At 45.6% G+C, this 23,365-nt stretch overlaps 1 protein-coding gene and 1 pseudogene across 5 annotated transcripts in view; one reads left to right on the top strand and one right to left on the bottom strand.

The window, feature by feature from the left end:
- Positions 1-17,301, bottom strand: part of LOC140899739 (protein mono-ADP-ribosyltransferase PARP12-like) — a 58,883-nt gene extending 41,582 nt beyond the window's left edge. For all 5 annotated transcript variants that reach the window (XM_073315728.1, XM_073315718.1, XM_073315708.1 and 2 more), the window contains exons 1-2: positions 16,897-17,301; positions 3,744-3,876 (exon numbers count right to left, since the gene is read on the bottom strand). In XM_073315728.1, coding sequence (XP_073171829.1) covers positions 3,744-3,876; positions 16,897-17,183 — 420 coding nt within the window. In that variant the 5' untranslated portion in view covers positions 17,184-17,301. The remainder of the gene's footprint in view (positions 1-3,743; positions 3,877-16,896) is intronic.
- Positions 17,302-17,855: 554 nt separating this feature from the next.
- LOC140907804 (large ribosomal subunit protein eL38 pseudogene) lies at positions 17,856-21,148 on the top strand (annotated as a pseudogene).
- The last annotated feature ends 2,217 nt before the right edge of the window (positions 21,149-23,365 follow it).

Raw genomic sequence — 23,365 nt, 5'->3', positions numbered from 1 at the left:
AGAGCTCTGTAATAAATTGTCTAACTCTTATAATTATTAATACACTTTTAGAAGATGCTCACTGATGTGGGCTGTATACAAACCAGAAAAGCTGGAATGATTCACAGATTTTTGGAAGCCTGACCCAGGCCTGCTCAGTATGGAGAAAGCTGTTAGGCTTGGAGTGGTACATGTCTGATTTGACTGCCTACGTACAGCGCTAGAAGACCCTCAGTATTTTCTGTGTAGAATGCTCGCTGCTACTTGTTTTTCCCCTCTCCAGATAGGGGAATCTCTCTTCCCCACCTTCCCCTGCTAGGCACAAGACATTTTAGTGTTTCTGTCACTTTCCCATCTCAGACTCACTTTCCCCTTCTCACTCCATCACCTTATTTACTCACAAAACTGCTTCTCTTACATGTCAACCAACCTTTCACAGTGCTTTAAAATGACTCCGGCACCAGAACAACAGACATTCATGCCTCGACACACATTTATGGAAGCCTCCCATTTTGAAAGAAGTATCCCTAGCAGAAGTTTCAGGGGAAAAAATCCTAACAGTTTTCAGCTGACAACTAGATTTTGGAATGGATCAACCAGTCAATCACTGCATAGGGATTCTGGGGACTAGTGTCCTCCAGCAGAAACTGACAGACCAGTAGAAGAGTCATGAATTCCAATGCCAACTAGGAATGTCCTTACACAATGTTGGATTTTATTTTTGCTTTGGCAGATGTGTATGCGCCTCTATAGGCCAGGACTGGAATTGTTGGAGAGGCTACAAGTCATGACTATATACTGGAGAAGCTGTGGCTGTATGCAGAGGGGAAACCAGACATCATGCTAGCCTACAGTCTATCCTTCACAAGTTGTGATTACACAAAATTTGTACAAAATAAATTAATGGCACCAGTTACCACACAAGAGGAAAATTGCAGGCAAATCATCTGACTTAGTTGCCACAGCAAATGCAAATACAGCATCAAGGAGATAAAGTAACCAGGAAATACAATGGTACATCTCTCACCCAGATAAGAAACAAAGCACACAAGTCTCTGGGGACAAATTAAGGTAAAAAAAAAGGATAAAGAGCGTTAAATCCATGAGACTCACAATTATTCTAGGATTTCAAGCTCATTAATAGTAAATAGACTAGGTGCTGGTATCTTAGCTCATTCATAAATGTGTTTGTTGAAAGGGGGGGGTGTGGTTTGTCTTCATGTTTCTGTCCCGGTCTTGGTTGCTGCTTGTTTAAGAGATTCCAAGGCCAGTAGGGACCATTAGATAATCTAGTCTGACTTGCTGCATAGCACAAAACAAATTTTGGCTCAGAAACCCCAATGACTAATTAGACCAACGCATTTCAGTCCTCAGGAAACTGAACTCCTGTGGGCCCCATACCCAAGGCCTTCGCAGTGGCAGGGAATTGATTGAAGACACTGCATCAGGCTTGTTCCAGCCTTTATTTCTATGGTCACAGTAAGAATTAAAATGTGGTGGGGAGGATGTGTGAAAGCAGATATTACTCCTGGGGACATTATGCGCCAAAACATTAAAAATTCTGCACACAATATTTTAAAATTCTGCAAATTTTATTTGTCAAAACAACATTATATAATCAAGCCAGTTTCAATTATCTGGGTAATGTATTTCAAAACACCGGTCAGCAAGTATGTCTGTAAGAATACTGACAATGCAAAAATCCCCCCAGAAGTAGAGAATTAAAGAAACTATAACAACCCAGTTCCTGTTTCTCTGTCCCCTTCCCCCTGCATAGAGCCAGCCAGGGGGCCAGATACCTGCACCCCCTCTTCCCTAGAGTGAAGCTGTGGCTCCCCCAGCACAGACACCCACTCCCTCCTCTGAATCCCTGGGCTCTGGGGGAGGGAATAAACAGCCTGATGCTCAGTCCCAGGAGTTTCCCGTGTGCGGGAGTTTCCCGTGTTGCCGCCCACTGCTTCCCTCAGGGCATGCTGTGAACTGCAGCTGCCAGGAACCCTTTAACTCCCTTTCCCTCCCCACAGCAGTGTCTTCTAAGTGCAAGCTGGGCTCTTCCAAGTTGTGGCCCCTAGTGGCGGCGAGCAGCACTGCAGCCCATTTCTGTGGGGGAAAGGAAATTCTGCGCACACATTAACTTCTGCAAAATTCTGCATTGTGCAAGTGGTGCAGAATTCCCCCAAGAGTAAGATATTTGTATGCAAATATTGATATTCTTTCCAAGGAGCTAAAAAAATTCAAATATGTTTCTAACTCTGGTGAGTGCATATTCACTGTCCATTGCATCTTCAGCACAACCCCTTTTCGTTTTGCAAGATGACTGAATTTATGGAGACGGCTACCCAGGAAAAGTGTTCATGATCTGGTTTGTATGAGTTGAATGCTAACTGTAAAATTTGGACTAAAGAGGTGGAAATGCTTGGGCTTTTGTTGTTGTTGTTAGGGTGTTGGACAGCCCTAAAATGGACCCTTTCTATTCTAGGAGGGGCACAATAATTTTAAAAATAGACACTTTTCTGTCATTTCCTTGCATAACTTCAATACTGAATAAGATGTAAGCAAACTCCCTGCCCCACCACCACCTTTCCCCTCTAATTCAAACCTACTGTAAGCTTTCAGAAAGCAATAATACTTAATATTTTTACAGAACCATCTTTGGATTTCAAAGTATTGTTGGCCTTTTTGTCCCAAACAGTTAGTCAATATTTGGAGCTTGCAGATTGTTTCCATTAGGAGGAGAAATTGATGATGGGAGTCAGATGAGTCTTATAGGGTGCAACCCTGTTTATTTACACAGAATGTGCCCAACATCCTGTTTCTCTGAACACAGCAGGAACAAACAGCAGGCAGTTTCCTTACTCACAATTCCAAGCCGCTTTCTAGCCAGCAGGCTGCCCAAAAGACGCTCTCTTGGCTTCCTCCCAGGGCCACCTACCAGTGCTTCCTTGGCTGTCTCCTACCTTTTTCTTGTCTTGTCTGCTTCAGACATACATAGGCCCTGTGTTTGCAATCAGCTCCTAAGGGAAACCCTACCATCCACAGAGCTCAGCTTCTGATCAGCCTTGCATGTAGCTGAGTCCCTTGAATGGCTGCATCCACTGTCCCCAGCTCTCTTACTCCATAAAAGGAGTTTAATTGCTTCTTCCATTTACCTTGAATGAAGGGTAGCTAATGTGCCCAGCCGCCTCAGTGCTCACCTATAGTTCAAAGACATGCCTGCTCGTAGCCACCAAACACCCTCCAGCAAAACAGTATTTTACAAAACATCAGTAAGCCTGGGTCTATACTACAAAGTTTCGTTGGCACAGCTGTGTTAGTCAGGGGTGTGAAAAGACACGCTCCCCCCCCCCGCCAGCCAACATAACTAGGCTGCCAAAACCCCACCACAGGCACAGCTATGCCAACAGAGGAGGGCTTCTGTCAGCCTAGTTAAGGTCATTCAGAGAAGTTGTGTTACTATGCTGACAAACTCCTGCTGGCATACAGCCAGTCTACACGCTGGTACAGCTATCCTGGCAATGCACTAGTAATGTAGACAAGGCCTCCCAACAGCCCTTCACGCTAGGTATTTTATCTCCAATTTACATAGCCATAGAAACTAAGTCAGAGAGTAGATGATTTAGTCATACAGTGAATCAGTTGCAAAGGAAAAAAAAAAATCTAGGTTCCCTGACATCCAATTCCATGCTTCAGCTTCAACATCATATCTCACCTCTTCCATCCCTATTCAGCAAAGAGCCTTTCCTTAAGAAATCAGTATGACTCACATCAGGCAGGAGGAAAGGGTCATTCTGGAGGAGCAGGACCCGCAGCTCATTCTCGTTGAGGCCACTGACTTCATGGGTCTTCAGCACTTTTCGGTTTTCATCCGTGAAGATATCATGGGAGTATTTACATGCCCTGGAAAGGAACACACAAAATTCAGATCAAATATGTTGATCTTCAACCAGGGTGGCTTATGAAAGCAACCACACCTAAAGAACAGCAAGGAAGGTGAGAGTGGGAGAAGGAAACAGATGAGACTAGAAAGGAAGCTTGGCAGAAGCATAGAGAACAAGGGAAGCCTAGCAAGATATCTATCTTAGTTATATATATAATGGCCTCCATTAGCATAGACTGTGAGGTGCTCAGGTTCTTTAATAGATTTATCCTCACAACACCCCTGTGTGCTAGGGAAGTGCTATTATCCCTGTTTTGTTTTTAAAACAGATGGGGAATTGTGGCTCAGAGAGGCTAAGTGACTTCTGTGGCAGAAGGAAGTCTGGCAGAATCAGGTTCCCCAAGTCCTAGGCTAATGCCTTAAGCAGGGTGGATAAAAACAAAAACAATGAATTTTCAAAAATTGATTTTTTTATTTAAATATCTGATTTAAATTAAATTAGTTTTATTTTAAAAAATAAACCTATTTAAAACTTAATTTTAAATTATGACAACCTATGTTAAGACCTAAATTTACTATAATCTATTAAAATCATTTAAATTAAAATTTAAAAATTAAGTAGTAAGTTTCCTATCAAATCACTGAGCTGATTAAAGTCACTCACTAAGCACCTGCAACCAGCATTTGTTGAACTGCTAAACCAGCTTTTGACACCAGTAGCCTCTTGTAGGTGCAGAGAGAATTCTCTTTCTTTCAGTTTATTCAACTAGTTCAGTTCAATAACTACTTCATTCAAAGCTAAGAAACTAATCTGGAATTGAAAATGCAGGGATGCTTGTTTTCTTCTTACAATCTATGCATAAGAACTAGGCCCTGGTCTACACGGGGGGCGGGGCGGTCAACCTAAAATACGCAACTTCGTGTCTAGACGAGACACAATAAATCGATCCCCGATAGAGCGATCACTACTCGCCGATCCAGCAGGTAGTGAAGGCCTGCCCTAGGTGTGAGAGGATAAGATCTACTAAAAACTTGAAGGGCGTGATGACCACAGAAACAATTTGTTCAATTCACTAACAGCAGATACTACTGCTTTTCTTTAATAAATCAGTTAGTTTTAAAAGCAAAACTTGTTTTGATATTTTTTTCTTATGTACCCAGCCCACTGAAAGTAGTTTCTTGGGTGCCTCCATCTGGCTGTGTCACATGTGCCAGCTGGGCACATCTTGGGGGGAAAACTCTGCCCCTTCGGTCTTTTAATTGATTCTTGTTTTTCCACCTTGTTCCCCTAGGATTACCATACAGAGATCCCCAAATAGAGGACACTCCTGGGGGAGGGGAGAGGAGGTACAGTTTGGAGGAGGGGGGCCACTGGATGGGTGTGTTGTACTGGGAGGGGGAGTTAGGGTTAGGCTGCTCCAGCTCTGGCAGCTGCTCTGGCCCTGGTGGCTCACCCAGCCCGCATAGGTGCTGGAACTAGGGGTGCTACTGCACCCCCTGGCTTGAAGTGGTTTCTATCACTTACAGGATTTACAGTTTGGTTCTATGGCTCTCAGCACCCGCACTATAAAAAACTGTTCCAGCACCCCTGCCAGCTCCTGTTCCAGCACCAGCCCTGGCCACTGCTTCTGCCCCAGTCTGGCCACAGCCACTGCTCCAACCCTGATTGCTGCTCCTGCAGCGGGGGCAGACAGCTGCTCCAGTCCCGCCATTGCAGCAGGGCTGAAGCTAAAGAAGTCACGGTGTCCTGTAACCTCTGTGACAATATTGTATCCTTACTAATAAGAAACAAAATGAACTTCTGCATAGCTTAGTCAAGGACAAGGAGCTCGAAAATGACATGGATGGTGAGAGGAAGCTTGTGAAGTGTGTCAGAGTGACATGGTCAGAAAAGCAGATGGGGAAGATTACTTTATCACAAAAAAATAAAATTGGATAGACACGGTGGTGGTTACAGATTACAGAGAAGGACATGGCAAAAATGGTTGCAGTGGTATGGAGTGGTTGCACAGAAAGCAGCAACAGTTTGTCAAGCGCTCAAAGGTGCACTCAGAATAGAGAAAGGAGTTGAATAGGACAAGGACGTGGTTCACCTTGTTGACAAGGAAGGTAGAGGAAAGATTTAGAAAAGTTTAAAGAAATATGGAACCCAATCTTATGGGTTGTGTACAAAGAAGGGAGGGGAGAAATCAGGACAATAAAGTATTAAAAGGGATCGGTTTATCTCAGAGCAACAATAAGCCATTTGCAGTGAGAATGAAGGACAACATAAGATAATCAGGAATGCTGAGGGAACTAGGATAGATCCAGAAACAATGCTAACTGTTAGTCTGGCTAGTCTGAAATGTGACTCAGTAAAGCCCTGTAACTATGCGTACTAAAATAAAATATATAAAATAAAACTTCTCCTGTCACTGTTCAATGTAACTACTGTTTAGTGCTTACCCTCTGAAGGTCTCTGACTTTTGAACCTTCTGTTCACATGCTGCTATTGATCTGCCCCTTGTCCTGTACAAGACTTGATTCCTGTAGTTTTTTCCCCTCCCAGTATCATTATATAACACTACAGGTTTGCCTTGTGTTTTATTAACAAATTGACCTTATTTTCCGTCTTAAGGAGTTTATGATCCAAGACCCCTAATTCCGCATTAGGACCTGAAAGTATAGGCTCCTAGGCCTGTATGGAATCCTACTTGTACTGAATAAACTGAAAACAGTAAAGTCAACAGGGCGACAAGGGGGAGGTGGGGAGAAATCAAGAGCAGGATAGGTTCAAAGGGTGATACTCCTGCATATTTAAGTGTAGATTTGATCCCTAGAGTCAAATTCTCTTCTGGGTTATTCCAGCATAAACTCAAAGTAACCTACAACACTACTTGTCCAATAGAATTTGGATAATTTATTGTAGAATAAATCCCTGTTAAAAATTCCTATGTTAAGAAAAAACTTTGCACTGCCTAAGAAAAGGGGAACTATTTACCCAGGAATGCATTTTATCTACATTTTATCAAAATGTTGTCTCCTTCTTTATGAGCCTAAAGGAAATTAATAGATTTGAATATCTCCCTATATATGTAAAACAACAACGTTATAAAATGCAGATTGTGGGGCTGAGGAGTGAAAAGCCTCATTAAAAATAATGCAAAGCACAGCATATTCTCTTTGGAAGGAATCAGAACAATTGTTCTTCCAATTCTGTCTCTTTCTAACTAACTTATTTTAACAGGTTATATCTTGCTTATATGTTGGATTTTCCTACACATGGAATATGCCTGAGAGGGGTCAGCCCAGGGTGGGTTAGGACAAATTACACCACCACCATAATCTTTGGATAACACATCAGTCATTAGTGAGGACACACTGGTCATATCCAGAGCTAAATCCCACCTAGGCCACTTTCAACTGAGCAAGTTTCCTATAGGGCCTTTTATCTGCAAGCGGGAGCGAGTACCACCACTTTCCAGTCACATAATGCTTCCTGGAGGACAGGAATATTTTTCATGACTCCCCATCCAGCAATTCAAGGCATCAGATCAGCATTTCTGCTCAGTGGTTTGAACATTGAGCTACTAAACCCAGGGTTGTGAGTTCAATCATTGAGGGGCCATTTAGGGATCTGGGGCAAAAATTAGGGATTGGCCCTGCTTTGAGCAAGGGGTTTGGACTAGATGACCTCCTGAGGTCCCTTCCAACCCTGATATTCTATGATTTCTCATATGTGGTCACATGCGGCTACCTGGGAATTTTTCTGTGGCCACAACAGCCTCCTGTGTGGAGAATGGGGGAAAAGGCAAAGCAGCAGCCCCTCCTTCCAATGTTCAGCTGTTGTCCTGGAGGCGCTGCCTTGGTGTTTGCTGGCACCGCCAGCTGCGGATTGGTGCCCTGCACTGCGCAGCCTCCTTAGGAGTCCAGGCAGTGCCTCTGCAGATGTTTGGGGATGGTGTGCAGGATGCTGGAGGAACCTTGGATTCCACAGGTGGCTGGTGAGTTCCCTGACCCACCTTCCTGGGAGTGGTGGGGGCTCAGGCTTCAGCCCCCATGCTCCAGTGGTGGGATTCACACCTGAGCTCCCATTCCCAGGCTCTGGCTCCCACCCCTAGGGTTCCTGCCTCCAGGGCTCTGGGCTTCCGCCCCCAGCGCTCCCACTCTGGGCTTCTGGCGGCGGGACTCTGGGCTTCAGCCCCCGGGGCTCTGGCAGGGCTTCAGCAGCTGACAGCACAGTGTGCCATGGTCAAGAGGCAAGGACTAGGATGGGCCTGGGGTGTGAGACTGTGGAAGGGAGATGGGGGAAATGGAGGGAGGAAGGCAGCAGGGCCCTAGGGGGGATGGGTTGTGGGAGGTAGTTGGGGCAAATAAAGAATATCATACATATGTTTTTACATATATAGGGTGTTATTTTTGTTATTGAGTCTGCAAAACAAAAACAAACAAACTCTACATAAATTACAATGATTTGGACATATATTTAATTTGTTTTTCCTAAAATTAAGTATCTTAGCACAATTTGTCAGAATGGCCAGCAGCAAGAGTTGGTGGCTACACTGAGGTCACCAAAAAAAGTGGTTGTGAAAACCCCTGCATTAGATCACACTTGTGCCCACATCCTAGTTAACTCCTGTAAGCCCTTGATTAAGCTTTCAATGCTTCCTTCAATGCCTGGAAAAGCACCAGTGTGGGAACATCACATGGTTACCATTTCCAGTACCAAGAAAGAGGGGTATTTCAGTGTTTAACAGACTCAAGTTGTGAGCACAGGTCCCAGCCACTTTAAACGGTATGCTAATCTGTCTTCTCCACCTCCTCCACCCACTACTATGATCCAGAGTGAAAGTTTGTGCCAGCACAATCAGAAAGACTGATTTGAGACTGTCCTTTTACAACTCCCAAACCACTGGCTGTCAGTCCCCTTTATCTCTTAGTTTCTCTTTGCCCATTGGTACCAGTCCCCTTCTTGCATTTAAAACACACACTTTGCTTCTCTACAAAAGAAAAAGGATACTAAACTTTCTAAACTACTACATGCCACAAGGGGCCACAGCAACGGTTCCCTCAACCCACCCAGCAATATTGTTAATCTATCCAACTATACTCTTAACCCAGCAGAAGCAGCTGTCCTATCTCGGGGCCTCTCCTTCTGCCCCTCCACCCCCACGAACATGATACAGTTCTGTGGTGACCTAGAATCCTATTTTTGATGTCTCCGACTCAAGGAATATTTCCAACACACCTCTGAACAACATACTAAACCACAGAGACCTCCCTACCAACACTACAAAAAGAAGGATTCTAGGTGGACTCTTCCTGAAGGTCGAGACAGCAGACTGGACTTCTACATAGAGAGCTTCCGCTGACATGCACGGGCTGAAATTGTGGAAAAGCAGCATCACTTGCCCCACAACCTCAGCCATGCAGAACACAATGCTATCCACAGCATCATAATCAAAAAGGCTGACAAAGGAGGTGCTGTTGTCATCATGAATAGGTCGGAATATGAACAAGAGGCTGCTCGGCAGCTCTCCAACACCACTTTCTACAAGCCATTACCCTCTGATCCCACTGAGAGTTACCAAAAGAAACTACAGCATTTGCTCAAGAAACTCCCTGAAAAGGCACAAGATCAAATTCGCACAGACACACCCCTGGAACCTCGACCTGGGATATTCTATCTACTATCCAAGATCCATAAACCTGGAAATCCTGGGCGCCCCATCATCTCAGGCTTTGGCACCCTGACAGCAGGATTGTCTGGCTATGTAGACTCCCTCCTCAGGCTCTACACTACCAGCACTCCCAGCTACCTTTGAGACACCACTGACTTCCTGAGGAAACTACAATCCATCGGTGATCTTCCTGATAACACCATCCTGGCCGCTATGGATGTAGAAGCCCTCTACACCAACATTCCACACAAAGATGGACTACAAGCCGTCAAGAACACTATCCCCGATAATGTCACGGCTAACCTGGTGGCTGAACTTTGTGACTTTGTCCTTACCCATAACTACTTCACATTTGGGGACAATGTATACCTTCAGATCAGCGGCACTGCTATGTGTACCCGCATGGCCCCACAGTCTCCCAACATTTTTATGGCTGACTTAGAACAACGCTTCTTCAGCTCTCGTCCCCTAACGCCCCTACTCTACTTGCGCTATATTGATGACATCATCATCTGGACCCGTGGAAAAGACGCCCTTGAGGAATTCCACCATGATTTCAACAATTTCCATCCCACCATCAACCTCAGCCTGGTCCAGTCCACACAAGAGATCCACTTCCTGGACACCACAGTGCTAATAAACGATAGTCACATAAACACCACCCTATACAGGAAACCTACTGACCACTATTCCTACCTACATGCCTCCAGCTTTCACCCTGACCACACCACACGATCCATTGTCTACAGCCAAGCTCTGCAATACAACCGCATTTGCTCCAACCCCTCAGACAGAGACAAACACCTACAAGATCTCTATCAAGCATTCTTACAACTACAATACCAACCTGCGGAAGTGAAGAAACAGATTGATAGAGCCAGAAGAGTTCCCAGAAGTCACCTATTACAGGACAGGCCTAACAAAAACAACAGAACACCACTAGCCGTCACCTTCAGCCCCCAACTAAAACCCCTCCAACGCATTATTAGGGATCTACAACCTACCCTGAGGAATGACCCAACACTCTCACAAATCTTGGGAGACAGGCCAGTCCTTGCCTACAGACAGCCCCCCAACCTGAAGCAAATACTCACCAGCAACCACATACCACATAACAGAACCACTAACCCAGGAACCTATCCTTGCAACAAAGCCTGTTGCCAACTGTGCCCACGTATCTATTCAGGGGACACCATCACAGGGCCTAATAACATCAGCCACACTATCGGAGGCTCGTTCATCTGCACATCCACCAATGTGATATATGCCATCATGTGCCAGCAATGCCCCTCTGCCATGTACATTGGTCAAACTGGACAGTCTCTACGTAAAAGAATAAATGGACATAAATCAGATGTCAATAATTATAACATTCATAAACCAGTCGGAGAACACTTCAATCTCTCTGGTCACACGATTACAGACATGACAGTTGCGATATTACAACAGAAAAACTTCAAAACCAGACTCCAGGGAGAAACTGTTGAATTGGAATTCATTTGCAAATTGGATACTATTAACTTAGGCTTGAATAGAGACTGGGAGTGGCTAAGTCATTATGCAAAGTAACTTACTTCCCCTTGTTTTTTCCTACCCCCCTCCCCCCATATGTTCTTGTTAAACTCTGGATTTGTGCTGGAGATGGCCTACCTTGATCATCATACACATTGTAAGGAGATAAGCTATTACCAGCAGGAGAGTGGGGTGGGGGGAGAGAAAACCTTTTGTAGTGGTAAACACCCATTTTTTTCCATGGTTTGTGTGTATAAAAAGATCTTCTGTGCTTTCCACAGTATGCTCACTTCATCGGATGCTGTAGCTCACGAAAGCTTATGCTCAAATAAATTGGTTAGTCTCTAAGGTGCCACAAGTACTCCTTTTCTTTTTGCGAATACAGACTAACACGGCTGTTACTCTGAAACGATTCTTGCATTGCTTTACACTTCATACCACTGGTCTGTCTACAACACTGCACTTGCCCACGCACACTTCTTGTGAAAGCGGAGTAGGGTGACCAGGTGTCCAGTTGCTGACCAGAACACCTGGTCGAAAAGGGACCGTGGTCATCACTGCCGACCGGGCCATTAAAAGTCTGGTCAGTGGTGCTGCAGTGCTAAGGCAGGCTAGTCCCGGCTCCTTGCTGCACCCCAGAAGCAGCCAGCAGGTCCGGCTCCTAGGTGGGGGGCTCCCCCAATGCGGCTCCACGCATTGCCCAGGCACCAGCTCTGTACTCCCATTGGCCAGTTCCTAGCCAATGGGAGCTGGGGGGCGGTGAGGAGTGCCTGCAAGTGAGAGTGGTGGGTGGAGCCTCCGGGCCCCCAGCCTAGGACCCGGACCTGCTGGCTGCTTCTGGGGTGCAGTGGGCATGCGCAGTGCCACTATCAAGACAGGCAGCCAGCCTGCTTTAGCCTCAGACTGTGAACCGCCCGAGGTAAGCCCATGCCCCAACCACGAGCCCCAACCCCCTACCCCAGCCCTGACCGCCCCAAACCCAGAGCTTCTTCCTGCACCCCAAACCCCTCATCCCCAGCACCTGCCCAGAGCCTGCACCCCCAGGCCAGAACCCTCACCCCCCCTGCACTCCAACCCCCTGCCCCAACCCAGAGTCCCCTCCCACACCCTGAATCCCTCACCCCCGGCCCCACCCCACAGCCAGCACCCCCAGCCCAGAGCCCTCACCCCCTCCCACATCCCAACTTCCTGCCTCAACCCACAGCCGGCTCCTGCACCCTGAACCCCTCATTTCTGGCCCCACCCTGGAGCCCACATCCTCAGTTAGAGCTCTCATCTGCTCCTGCACCCCAACCCCCTGCCCCAGCCCAGTGAAAGTGAGGGTGGGGGAAAGCGAGCCACTGGGGGAGGGGGAATGTAGTGAGCGGGGGCGGGGTCTTGGGGAAGGGACTGGGCTAGGGTGTTCAGTTTTGTGTGACTAGAAAGTTGGCAACCCTAAAGCAGAGTCATATCAGGGACACAGCGAGCACATAGCAGGAGTCCCCTTACTTATGCACCTGTGCCTGGGGTGGGAAAACTACAGCAGAGTGGAGCTGTGGTGGGCCGCCTGGAGCAAGGAGGCTGCCCTGAGGGGGCTGCTGTCCCAGAGAGGAGGCAGAGCTGGTCAGAAGTGGGAAGCTGCCAGAGGTCCCTGAGCAGGATGAAACTTGAAAGTGAGGACTGAGTTGAAAGATTATCTGTTTACTTAAGAAACTGAACCTCCCTGAAAGGCACTGCATGGGGCGGTGTATTTTGGAACTGGGGAGAAGCTGTGCTGGTGACACCCTCATCTAGAGTACTGTGTGCAGTAGAGGTCACCACATACGGAGGGTTCAGAGAAGGTCCTTGAGACTAACTCTGGAGTACAGAAAAACTATCATGAGGAAGGACTGAAAGGAATGTGTTTGTATTAGAAAGGAGACATGATAAAGTTATATCACATAATGAATGATCTGAATGCGTGGGTCAGGAAAGTCTGTTGGCCCTGCCTCAGAACACCAGCACAAGGGACATTCAATTAAATTGAAAGATGGTGCTAAGCTAGCCTTATGGGCTACAGTGGCAAATTCAACATTAATAAAAGAAAAAACTTTCACACAATGTGTGATTCATGCCCACAGGATGTAATACCCACCTGCTGAAGTGAAGAAACAGATTGACAGAGCCAAAAGAGTACCCAGAAGTCACCTACTACAGGACAGGCCAACAAAGAAAATAACAGGACGCCACTAGCCATCACCTTCAGCCCCCAACTAAAACCCCTCCAACGCATCATCAAGGATCTACAACCCATCCTGAAGGACGACCCATCACTCTCACGGATCTTGGGAGACAGGCCAGTCCTTGCTTACAGACAGCCCCCCAACCTGAAGCAAAATACTCACCAGCAACCACACACCACAAAACAGAACCACTAATCCAGGAACCGATCATTGCAACAAAGCCCGTTGCCAACTGTGTCCACATATCTATTCAGGGGACACCACCATAGGACCTAATCACATCAGCCACACTATCAGAGGCTCGTTCACCTGCACATCTACCTATGTGATATATGCCATCATGTGCCAACAATGCCCCTCTGCCATATACATTGGTCAAACTGGACAGTCTCTACATAAAAGAATAAATGGACACAAATCAGACGTCAAGAATTATAACATTCAAAAACCAGTTGGAGAACACTTCAGTCTATTTGGTCACTCAATTACAGACCTAAAAGTTGCAATTCTTTAACAAAAAAACTTCAAAAACAGACTCCAATGAGAGACTGCTGAACTGGAATTAATTTGCAAACTGGATACAATTAACTTAGGCTTAAATAAAGACTGGGAGTGGATGGGTCATTACACAAAGTAAAACCATTTCCCCATGTCTATTTCCACCCCCCCACCCACTGTTCCTCAGACATTCTTGTCAACTGCTGGTAATGGCCCACCTTGATTATCACTACAAAAGGTCCCCCCCTCCCCCCCGCTGGTAATAGCTCACCTTAAGTGATCACTCTGGTTACAGTGTGTATGGTAACACCCATTGTTTCACGTTCTCTATGTATATAAATCTCCCCACTGTAGTTTCCACTGAATGCATCCGATGAAGTGAGCTGTAGCTCACGAAAGCTTATGCTCAAATAAATTGGTTAGTCTCTAAGGTGCCACAAGTACTCCTTTTCTTTTTGTAAAAACCAGGAATCCCTGGGGGAGGAGGGAGGTATTGAAGAGACAACGCAGGGGACTCAGAAGACATACAGCTAAGCCCTCTGAGCCAAGTTTATATTCAGAAAAGAGGGAGATGAGGGAGCAGGAGTGAAAAGAAGGAGCCAAAACCCAGGGGAGGGATAGCAGTAGTAGAGTGGGAACTTCTCTATACCTGTGGTACCCCATCACTGTAGTCTGAGTACCTTAGATCACAGCCCCACGGTGAGGTAGAGCAGTGCTGTTATCCTCATTGTATAGATGGGGCACTGATGGGGACACAGGCTAAAGGACAGATTTTCAGGCACCTAGTGGGATTTTCAGAAGTGCCTAGAAGGTTAGGTGCTTTGTAAACCCCACTAGATGCCTCTTTGGGTGCCTAAAAACCTTTGAAACTCTGTCTCTAAGGCATTGACCTGAGGTCATATAGAACGAAGAACAGAAGTTGTATACACAGAGTCCATAAAGTGAACAAATTATTGTTATGATTTGTATTATTCACTGGGCACTATCTGTGTGCTCAGCACTGTTCAGAATATGCCAGTAAATGTAGTTCCGGAGCCAATGCATACAAGATGTGTAACTCTGGATAAGATGGCTCAGATATATAAATATTAAGTGTATAGTTATTGACCACATATTATCACAGTGAACATGTGATAACATATCTATGAGTGAAGGCGCTGATGGCGATAAAAGTTTTACTTGATTAAGGACTAGAAGATTTGACCCTCCAACTTTCTTTCAAGAGGAAAAGCTGCCCAGAGCTCTTGTGCCTGTTTATTTTCCTTTCCTGCCTGCAGTGGCCCTGATATACCTCAGAACTCTCAATTTTTCCCCCCTCAACTTTAAAACATGAAATTTTGTAGGTGTTTGGTTTAAAATATTCTCCTGTGAAAACTGCAGCTCAATCACTGTAGTGTTATGTTTAAGGCCCTTCTGGAAAGGGACTAGCCTTTAAACAGAAGTGAAAATAGTGTTACTAACTCTCATGATTTTGTCATGAGTCTCATGATTTTTGTGTTTTGCTTAAAGCCCCAACTCCTGGAGTCAAGTGGCTGTGTGATGATTTCAGCCCTCATTCTTAAAGAAAAATGAAGTTTCTAGCCCTTGTGGCTGTGGAGAAAGCATCAAAATGTGACCCCAGGGCACCCTAAAGGCTTAAAAAGCAGAACGTAAATAAAAACATTATTTTTACATAATCTCATTATTTTAAAGCCAATCTCATGATTTTTGGTGAGCCTGATTCATAGTATTGCCAACCCCAAATATTCAAAAATCATGAAAGACTACGTGTGAGTTTCACTCCTGTTTAAAGTCTGTTTCTAGTCTATTTGTAGTGAGGTAAAACCCCTACAGTCCCAGGCAGGTGCAGTATAAACTCATGGGAACATGCCCTAGCAGGATGTTTCCAGAAGTTAAATGAGCTATTCCAAGTTTGATGAACTGCAAAAAGAGTCATACAAAGTAACCTAGATTTTTCTACAATTGTTACATTCAAGAGTTAGTAACAAAGTAAGAATATACATTACATTTTTAAACCTAACCAGTGTCCCTTAAGTGAATGGACAGAATATTATTAGAGCTGAGTGGATCTAATATTTATTTATTTAATTTTCTATTTCTTTCTTTATATAGGAATTAGAAATTATCTGACAGGAGCACTGTATCTAAGTTATCTGCAAAAAAAACGAGTTTTCAGGTGCCCAAGTAGCCTCTGGAATCATAGTTAAAGTTGTGCACTCTCCCCCACCAAAATCTGAAATGGTGCCCCTGTTCAAGGATTTCACAGAATCTCAGAAATGTAGGGCTGGAAGGGACCTCGTGAGGGCATCAGTCCAGTGTTTCTCAACCAGGGTCTCGGGCCCTGTGGGGAGTAGGTTTCAGGGAGTCCACCAAGCAGGACCAGCATTAGACTACCTAGGGCCCAGGGCAGAGAGCCTAAGCCCTGCCATGCCCTGGGCCCCTGCCACCTGTGGCTGAAGCAAGAAGCCTGAGCAACTTAGCTTTGTGGGGGCACCCTGTGGTTTGGGGGCCCAGGCAATTGCTCTGGTTGCTACTCCTTAACCCCAGGCCTGGCTTTTATATGCAAAAAACAGATGTTGTGGCACAGGTGGGTGGTGGAGTTTTTAATAGCATGGGGGAAGGGGGGAGGGAGCACCTCAGAAAGAAAGGCTGAGAACCCCTGGTCTAGTCCATCTGACTTTCTTTAAAACTTCGGTGGCAAACATGCACTGCTTACCATTATTTGTTACTTAACTTTAAATCAACGGATTATACTTGGGCCTTAATATAGGATCATAATTTCAAATATTTGTATTTTAAAAAAGAAATATATTTGAACAAAAAAAAAAAGACCTGATTTTTATGTATATAAATAATCGATTTTTATCCACCCTTGTTCAGTGCAACCACAGGGGTTCATTAGTTACATGCCCCACCAGCCTAGAGTACAGTATCAGGAGTGCAAGGCACAAACCACCAGGCCCTCTGCCTGTGTTGCCAGAGATCCTCTGCCCCCCGGTCACTTTGCACCCTGGTGCCTAACCGACCCCGTCCCTCCACTATTGCTCCTGGTACCAGCCCCCTGCTTCTTTCCCCTCCCCCTCCTTGCACCTTAGTGCCTGTCCCCCTACTCCCTCCCCCAGTGTTGCCCCCGGTGCCAGCCTCCTCCCTTCCCCTCCTTTTCACTCACCGGACTCCAAAGTTGCACTTGCCCATGAGGTTGAGCTTGCAGAAGTGGAGGCGCTCGCAGCCCTCACACTCCTTGCGGACGCAGAGCCGCAGCGGGGACACAGCCAGCACCCAGCGGCAGCCCCCCTCCTCGTGCACCAGAAACCTCTCGTGCCCCACATCCTGCAGGATCTCCTCCAGCTGCTGCTCGGAGAGCTCAACGTGCTGGGGGATCTTGCTGCGCTCCAGCCGCCCCCCGTTAGAACACAGGACCTTGGTAATGAAGCTGCAGACCGCGGGGTCAGACATGTTGGCTCTCGAGCCCAGGGGGTTACTGGCTAGGCAGCCTAACACGGCTGCCACTCTAAAACCGGACTAGGCAGCCTCTCCGTCCGCTCGCTCGGTTTCGTGGGCGGATCAGGCTCCTCCTCCCATCCAGCTGGAAAGAAGAATCGAAACTGAAGGCAGAAAAAGCATGCCTTTGGGTGACGGGCGGCAGGGCAGTGGTTTAAGGCAGCAAATTAAAAAGTGATAGCATGCAAAATATGTAGGAAGAGTGAAGGGCATTTTTATACCCAGTCTATTTCCTTTTGAAATGTGGGTGCCTTTGCCCTTTTCTGTGACGTGCGTTTATTCATTCCCACTTGTAGAATTGCAGTCGAGAAGGGGAAAAGACAGCTTCTCCTTTACAGAATAAAGTTATCCTGGATCTAAAGCTAAGGGATACAAGTTGCAAACTAGAAAGATGTTATTATCTTGACCATACAGTGTAGGAGGAGCAGCAGGAGGCCATTTAAACTGGGAGGGTCAGTTTTGCCCTTTCTGCCTGACCCTCCTCTTCCCCTCTCTGGCACCAACCACCACCAGCAGCAGCCTGACCCTCCTGGCCCATGCACCCTTACACCCATCCCTTCTGAATGTTAATGAGTGGCATTGCAACCGTGGGGGCATGGCCAGAAAATAATCATCGCCACGCCCTGGATGGACCCTGGCCGTACAGCCTCTGCAGTGAAGATTAGGATAAACATGTTTATATGCAGGTAATGGGTGTGGTAAGAGGAGGCCCTGAAACATAAGCCCTTGTATCAGAGGCCTGGTATGAGACCCAAGCCCTGAACTAAAGTAATGGTCAAGACTTTGCTAGCATAAATCAAAGTTAAGCTGTGCGCCAGAGGGAGGCCCTGCTCACAGAAGCTGGCAAGGCGACTGACATTGCAGTTATACACATACCCAAAAACAGGTACTACGCACTAGTAATATAAACATGTGCCAGGAATGGTACCGGAACATTATGATACAAGCACATTCCACATAGATAACAAGGAACAGACTGACCCATCCTAAAGTTTGCAGCAGGAGGGTAATATGAGAGAGTTGTTTTGTTTGAACCAACATGTACAAGGTGAGAGGTGGTACCCTAACATGTAGAGGGGTTGCATCTCTATAGGTCAGGAGCAACGTGTAACTTGGTTGTACAGGTGTATAAAAGCGTACCCTTGAAGAGTGGTCTTTGACTGGCCTAGGGGGCAGTGGTAAGTCCTGCCAATGACTGAGCTGGTCCATTGTCAGGGAGCACATATGTACTAGCAGAACTGTAGTTATCTGATCTGGGGAGCTAGAGACTGTTTTGCTTGGCAGTAAGCCTGGCCGGGTGCCTTCGTACCTTATCAGAGTCTGTGTTCATTGGGGATTCTCTCGAGGTCTGCTGTGTCAGTGATCTGCAGAGCTGGGGCAGCATATAGATGGAACACACACATGCAGCCGATTGTTATCAACATACAACAGAGCTGAGCACAACACTGGTGACATTTGATGACAATAGGTGAAAGCTCAAAATAAATGTAAAAGCTATTAGTCCTGAGATGGTTTTTTGAGCCAGTATAATATAACCGGCAAGAGCTATAGCACACATGACTTGTGGGCTGCATGTATAAGAGTAAAACCAAAAAAAAAATTAAAAAAACCCAAAAAACCAACCCCCCCCCCCCCCAAGCTTCAAATGCATCACTGAAGTCAATGGTGTTACATTAGATGAATATATCTTTCCAAATCCACAATCCCCGGCTAGACAAATGATTGTGATGGACTCTCAGTGGACACTAAGAGTCAGAAATTTTCCCCAGGTTGTGTGCACACATGTGCGTTTCAAAGCTATAACTTAAATAAGAAGGAAGAAAAGAGTGCTACCATTCTGAAATATTGTTTATGTAGGACCTACACATTGTGTCCTTGCCATTCCTTCTGCTAGCCATGAAAGCAGCAGCTAATTAATACAATCTATGTGCGAAGCTGTGCTGATATAATAAACGATTGCGCAGAACCAAGCAAGTAAATAAGTTTTGTTAATTTCCAATGCGGTTTGTTTGTGGGGGGAAAAAAGAGAGGTGGGAAGGTAAACACACATTGAGGAGAAAAGTCAGTTGTGGTTAAACTGAAAATTTAGAGTAAATCCATAAGGAAGAAATTTAAATGTTAAACATTTAAACAATGTAGAGTTAGAAGATTAAACTAATGAAGTTAACTTGTCGTTTAGTATTAGGAAGTTACACACAAATACTGAGGGCATGTCTTCACTGCAGCAGTGCTTTAATGTGGCTGTGTAGTCACGGCACCGGTGCTGGGAGCTATAGAAGCTCCCACCTCCATGAGGGGAGTAGCTCCCAGCACTGGTGCATTGTCTACACTGCCACTTTACAGTGCTGAAACTTGCAGCGCTCGGGGGGGTGTTTTTTCACACCCCTGAGCGAGAAAGTTGAAGCGCTGTAAAGTGGCAGTGACAAGGCCTAAGCCACTTGTACTATTTGATGAAAACCAATTAACTTATGTGGCATGTGAACCTGCTCTAATCTCCTTTTCTTTGTAAACCATTACAATGCAAATCACAGTAACTAAAGTTTGTTTTTGTTTGTTTGTTCATATTACAGCTGAAAGTTAAACAGGGACTTCATTGCATGCATTTCTGGAATGTAACCCAACCCTGAACATATGTTTTCAGGGTGATCCATAATTCACCACTGCTGCAGTTTCAACTCACTCAGTGGTCCAGTGAGAACACTAATATTTTGCAATGTCTTCACACCACTCCTCTTCTTACAGGTTACCATCATGTCTGTGGCTGCTTGAGCAGCAAATGCCTAGAGCTTGGCCCATTGCCGTGCCACACAAAACTGAAGAAATTAAAGACTTCCTGCTCACAGCCAGGAGGAAGGATCCAAAATCTGTTAAGATCAAGAATCAAAAGACCATGAAATTCAAGGTGTGCTGAAGCCAGTACCTACCTATACCAGGGGTCAGCAACCTTTCAGAAGTGGAGTGCTGAGTCTTCATTTATTCACTCTAATTTAAGGTTTCATGTGCCAGTAATACATTTTAACGTTTTTAGAAGGTCTCTCTCTAAGTCTATATTGTATAACTAAACTATTGTATGTAAAGTAAACAAGGTTTTTAAAATGTTTAAGAAGCTTCATTTAAAATTAGATTAAAATGCAGATCCTGGGGTGCACACACCCCTGGGGGGTGCAAAATGCCCCTTCTGGGGGTGAGACGTGAGACTTTAAGAAGGTAAATCATCAAACACACCAAAATTAAGCACAGGCACATAAGTACAACTACTTTCATCAAACCTATGTATTTATTAACATTATATACATTATTACTGTAATATACAAAGTTTTTAAGCTAATTGTAGTGTAATTTTTGATAAGGGCTGTAGAGCACTGGGCTGGCTGCCAGTACCCCAAGCTGGCAAGAGGCTGACCAGAGCCGGAGGCCCAGACCCTGGCTGGCATGGGGACTGGCAGCTGGAACCCCAGACTAGCAGCGAGGTGAGTGGAGCCCATGCTGGTCCCAGGCCAGCAGCAGGCTGAGCGGGGCTGATGGCCCGGACCCCAGCTGGCAAGGGGCTGACGGCTGGAACCCCAGACCATCAGCAGGCTGAGCGGGGTGGCAGACAGAACCCCAGACCGGCAGCAGCTCACCCGCTGCTGGTCTGGGGTTCCGCCGGCTCCTGCCAGCTGGTGTCCCAGCTGCCAGCCCTGCTCAGCCCCCTGGGGGTTCTATTTACCCAGGCAGGCAGCTGGCTGAGCAGGACTGGCAGCCAGGACCCCGGCTGGCAGCAGCATGCCAGTAAAAGTCTGCTCACGTGCTGCTTTTGGCACACGTGCTGCAGGTTGCTGATCGCTGACCTATACACTCTGCTCATCACAGATAAGGAGAAGGCTGAGAAACTGAAGGCATCCCAGCCACCTGGTTTGACTGTGGAAGAACTGAAATGAACCAGTCATGCACAGAGCTTTTTTCATGTATTATAATAAAAAAAGAGGGAACTCTTTTTTTGTTTTTTAAAAAAACACCGAACAGAAGCTTCAATGTAGACAGAGCACTGGAGATTGTACCATAGCAATATTGCCAAGCCAAGAGATGACCTGTACCTGCCAATAGTGGGATGGGGGGGGAGAGGAGGGATGCAGAGTGAGGGAAGCCAACTTCAGCAGTGTTACTGAGCATGCTCGTTGACCCTCCATGCAACACCTCTGGCCAAGCCCAAATGTTAACACACAAAAAAAACACACCATGAGAGACAAGGTTGATGAGGTAATATCTATTATACCACAATGGCTAAAGAACAGAGTAAAAGGAGCAGTTAGAGGCAAAAATACATTCTTTAAAATCTGGAAGTCAAATGCTACTGACGAAATAGAAAAGAGCATTAATTCTGGCAAGTGAAGTGTAAAGGTATAATTAGGCAGGCCAAAAAAAGGAATTTGAAGAGCAACGAGCAAGACTCTCAAACTAACAGCAAAAAATTAAGTAGATCAGAAGGAAATCTGCTAAACAATCAGTGGAGTCATTGGATGATCGAGGTGCTAAAGGAGCACTCAAGGAAGACAAGGCCATTGTGGAGAAGCTAAATGAATTCTTTGTATCAGTATTCACTGCAGAGGATGTGGGAGATTCCCACACCAGAATCATTCTTTTTAGAAGGCAAATCTGAGGAACTGTGCCAGATTGATGTGTCAATAGAGGAATTTTTGGAACAATCGATAAAACAGTAATAAGTCACCAGAACCAGATGGTATTCACCCAAGAGTTCTGACAGAACTCAAATATGAAATTGCAGAATTATTAATTGTGGTATGTAACATCACTTAAATAAGTTTCTGTACCAGATGACTAGAGAATAGCTACTTTTTTTTTAAAAAACCTAAGGCTCCAAAGATGATCCTGGAAATTACAGGCCAGTAAGCTTAACATCAGTACCATGCAAATTGTAAAGAGAATTCTCAGAGACAGATTAATATGATTTACTGGGGAAGAATCAACATGGCTGAAGAGCCAAAATCCCAATAATATTTACAGACGCTCCCCAACTTACGCAAGCATTCTGCTCCGGAACACTTGCGTAACTCAGATTTTGCAAGAGTCGGAAACGTATCTGACCATTATGCCAAAAAAAATCCCCAAACCCATCCTATTTCTAGCTTATGGAACTTTTTCTGTAAGTGCAGATTTGTGTAAGTCGGGTTTGCATAACCTGGGGAGTGACTGTATGCAAGATCTTGACCACTGAGTCTATTAAGAATCTTTCACATAAGCCCAAACTCCACGGCCTGCGGCATGAGGCCTGATTAACAATGGACAATACATTGCTAAAGAAAAGCTGGGATAAGCAGGAAGCAACTTTGTTTGTTCAACTATACATAAAATAAGCTGAGACAGCATAACTCCAGGTGGAGAGCAGTAATTGGGAGGCTTATCGAGAGTTATAGACACAGAACTCGCTGAGAGGGGCATTGAAGTCTGCTCCCTGGTTCAGGAGGAGATAACTGTACATACTCCCCGAATGCTAATCAGGGTTTAGGGAGAGGCCTAACATGACGTCATGAGTTATGGCATCCGTCTCTCACAGATGCCAATCCTAGTTCGCAGAAATGCATTGGTAAATCATACATGATTGTCATTGCTGTGTACTGTTTACTGTTCTTTTTGCTTTAAGACCCTCCAAGAATGTAGCTGTGGGCGAACCTGTCTGGAAAGAGCCACTGTCATTTCTATGGACCTGAAATCAGGATATAACTTACACATTGCAAGAGGAGAATTTTGAGGGATAACCCCTGTGTATTCGCTAACATGTTAACCTGAGCTACGGGCAGAGCCATTATGGAATCTTTTAGACTATTGGCTTGTTGTGCTAATTTTGTCTTGCTGCTAGAACGTATCCAGGGTCCTGGGAATTCCCACCCAGTCACTTCTCTCCACCCATTGGCACCCTATCATAAATCAATTGTTTAGCAGCATCTCACTGAGCCTAAGAAGCGAAGGGACACTCTGCCAGCACTGTGCGTAATAAACCCTCGTGCTTGACTCTACATGATGTCGAACTTCTGTTCCTTCAATGCCTGTGACATATCAGGTTACAATCCAGACTTATGAGCAGCTGTCTCACGCTTGCCCTGCAACATTGGGTGCTTTGCATTGCCTTGCTGAAGGAG

Source organism: Lepidochelys kempii, chromosome 1, assembly GCF_965140265.1.
Source record: "Lepidochelys kempii isolate rLepKem1 chromosome 1, rLepKem1.hap2, whole genome shotgun sequence".
Taxonomy (NCBI): domain Eukaryota; kingdom Metazoa; phylum Chordata; order Testudines; family Cheloniidae; genus Lepidochelys; species Lepidochelys kempii.
The sequence above is the reverse complement of the archived record's forward strand: the minus strand, read 5'-3'. Positions and strand labels throughout refer to the sequence as shown.